Consider the following 1,003-nt stretch of genomic DNA (forward strand, 5'->3'; position numbering starts at 1 on the left):
AGGCAAGGCCACCTGCCACTGTCACCGTTCGGTTACCTTTTGTTAAATTAATATTTGATCACAATGTATTAATTACGATAAATTATTATTATATTTATTATCACAATATAAATAATTGGAATATTAATTTAGTTATTAAATTTGTCGACAGAGTCGATATATTCTGCCGGAGAGTAGGTATTGTAATTTACACTATAACAGGGAATATACTTTATGTGGACGGTGAATGGCGATGCGGCTGTTACAAGTCCTCGACCCACACAAGTACTATAAGCTTGGGATAACTACTTCTATTTACTCTCCAGATACTCTGAAGTCCTCTGGAAATAGGGCCTCTATTTATTTGGGAAATGTTGTGACTCAGGAGATTGACGTCATGGGACGTGTGTTAGCGCTGTGTTCAGCACTAATCCGATGCAATGGCAGCATCAGTGCCCTGATTAGGTGGTGTGATATTGTTGTAACTGCCTGGATTCTGGAACGACGTTTTTATGTAAAAACGTTGGATTACTACACTAGGAATTAACGAGTTAAATTCTGAGGGGACGGTTTTCTCAACGATTCTGAACAGAGACGGTTGTCAGCCTAGGATATTTTATATTATATTTATATTGTTATTATTAATACAGTGGCCGGTAAATTGAATTAATATTATCATATTTGTATATAATAATTAATAATATACCTACTTTAGATGCTTCAAGTACCCACGAATAATATTTTAAGACTACAACAAAATAACTAAAAACTATTCTTGATTATTTAATATGTAATTTCGTCCAGATTTGAACTTGAAAGATCTATAAGAAAACTGTGATAACATATTTTTTAGATTTTTTTGTTACAGAATTTACCATTTACTACTTACGTAGTTACGTAGTTACGTCGTTACGTACACCTTATATTAAATTGTCAATCCTTAGCTATAAAAGACAATGCTTCACTGCAGTATCCTACCTAAGGAACACGAACCACAAAAATACGAATTGTTCCATTTGTTTTT

The 1,003-nt window shown here is 33.4% G+C and overlaps 1 protein-coding gene across 1 annotated transcript in view; it reads left to right on the forward strand.

Moving 5' to 3' along the window:
* The first annotated feature begins 232 nt into the window (after positions 1-232).
* The window catches only part of LOC103309063 (52 kDa repressor of the inhibitor of the protein kinase-like), a 3,137-nt gene continuing 2,366 nt past the window's right edge, over positions 233-1,003 (forward strand). Inside the window, exon 1 of the mRNA XM_029485064.1 lies at positions 233-383. Within this exon, the coding sequence (XP_029340924.1) occupies positions 233-383 (151 nt within the window). The remainder of the gene's footprint in view (positions 384-1,003) is intronic.

This window comes from Acyrthosiphon pisum, chromosome X (genome assembly GCF_005508785.2).
Source record: "Acyrthosiphon pisum isolate AL4f chromosome X, pea_aphid_22Mar2018_4r6ur, whole genome shotgun sequence".
In the NCBI taxonomy this organism is placed as follows: domain Eukaryota; kingdom Metazoa; phylum Arthropoda; class Insecta; order Hemiptera; family Aphididae; genus Acyrthosiphon; species Acyrthosiphon pisum.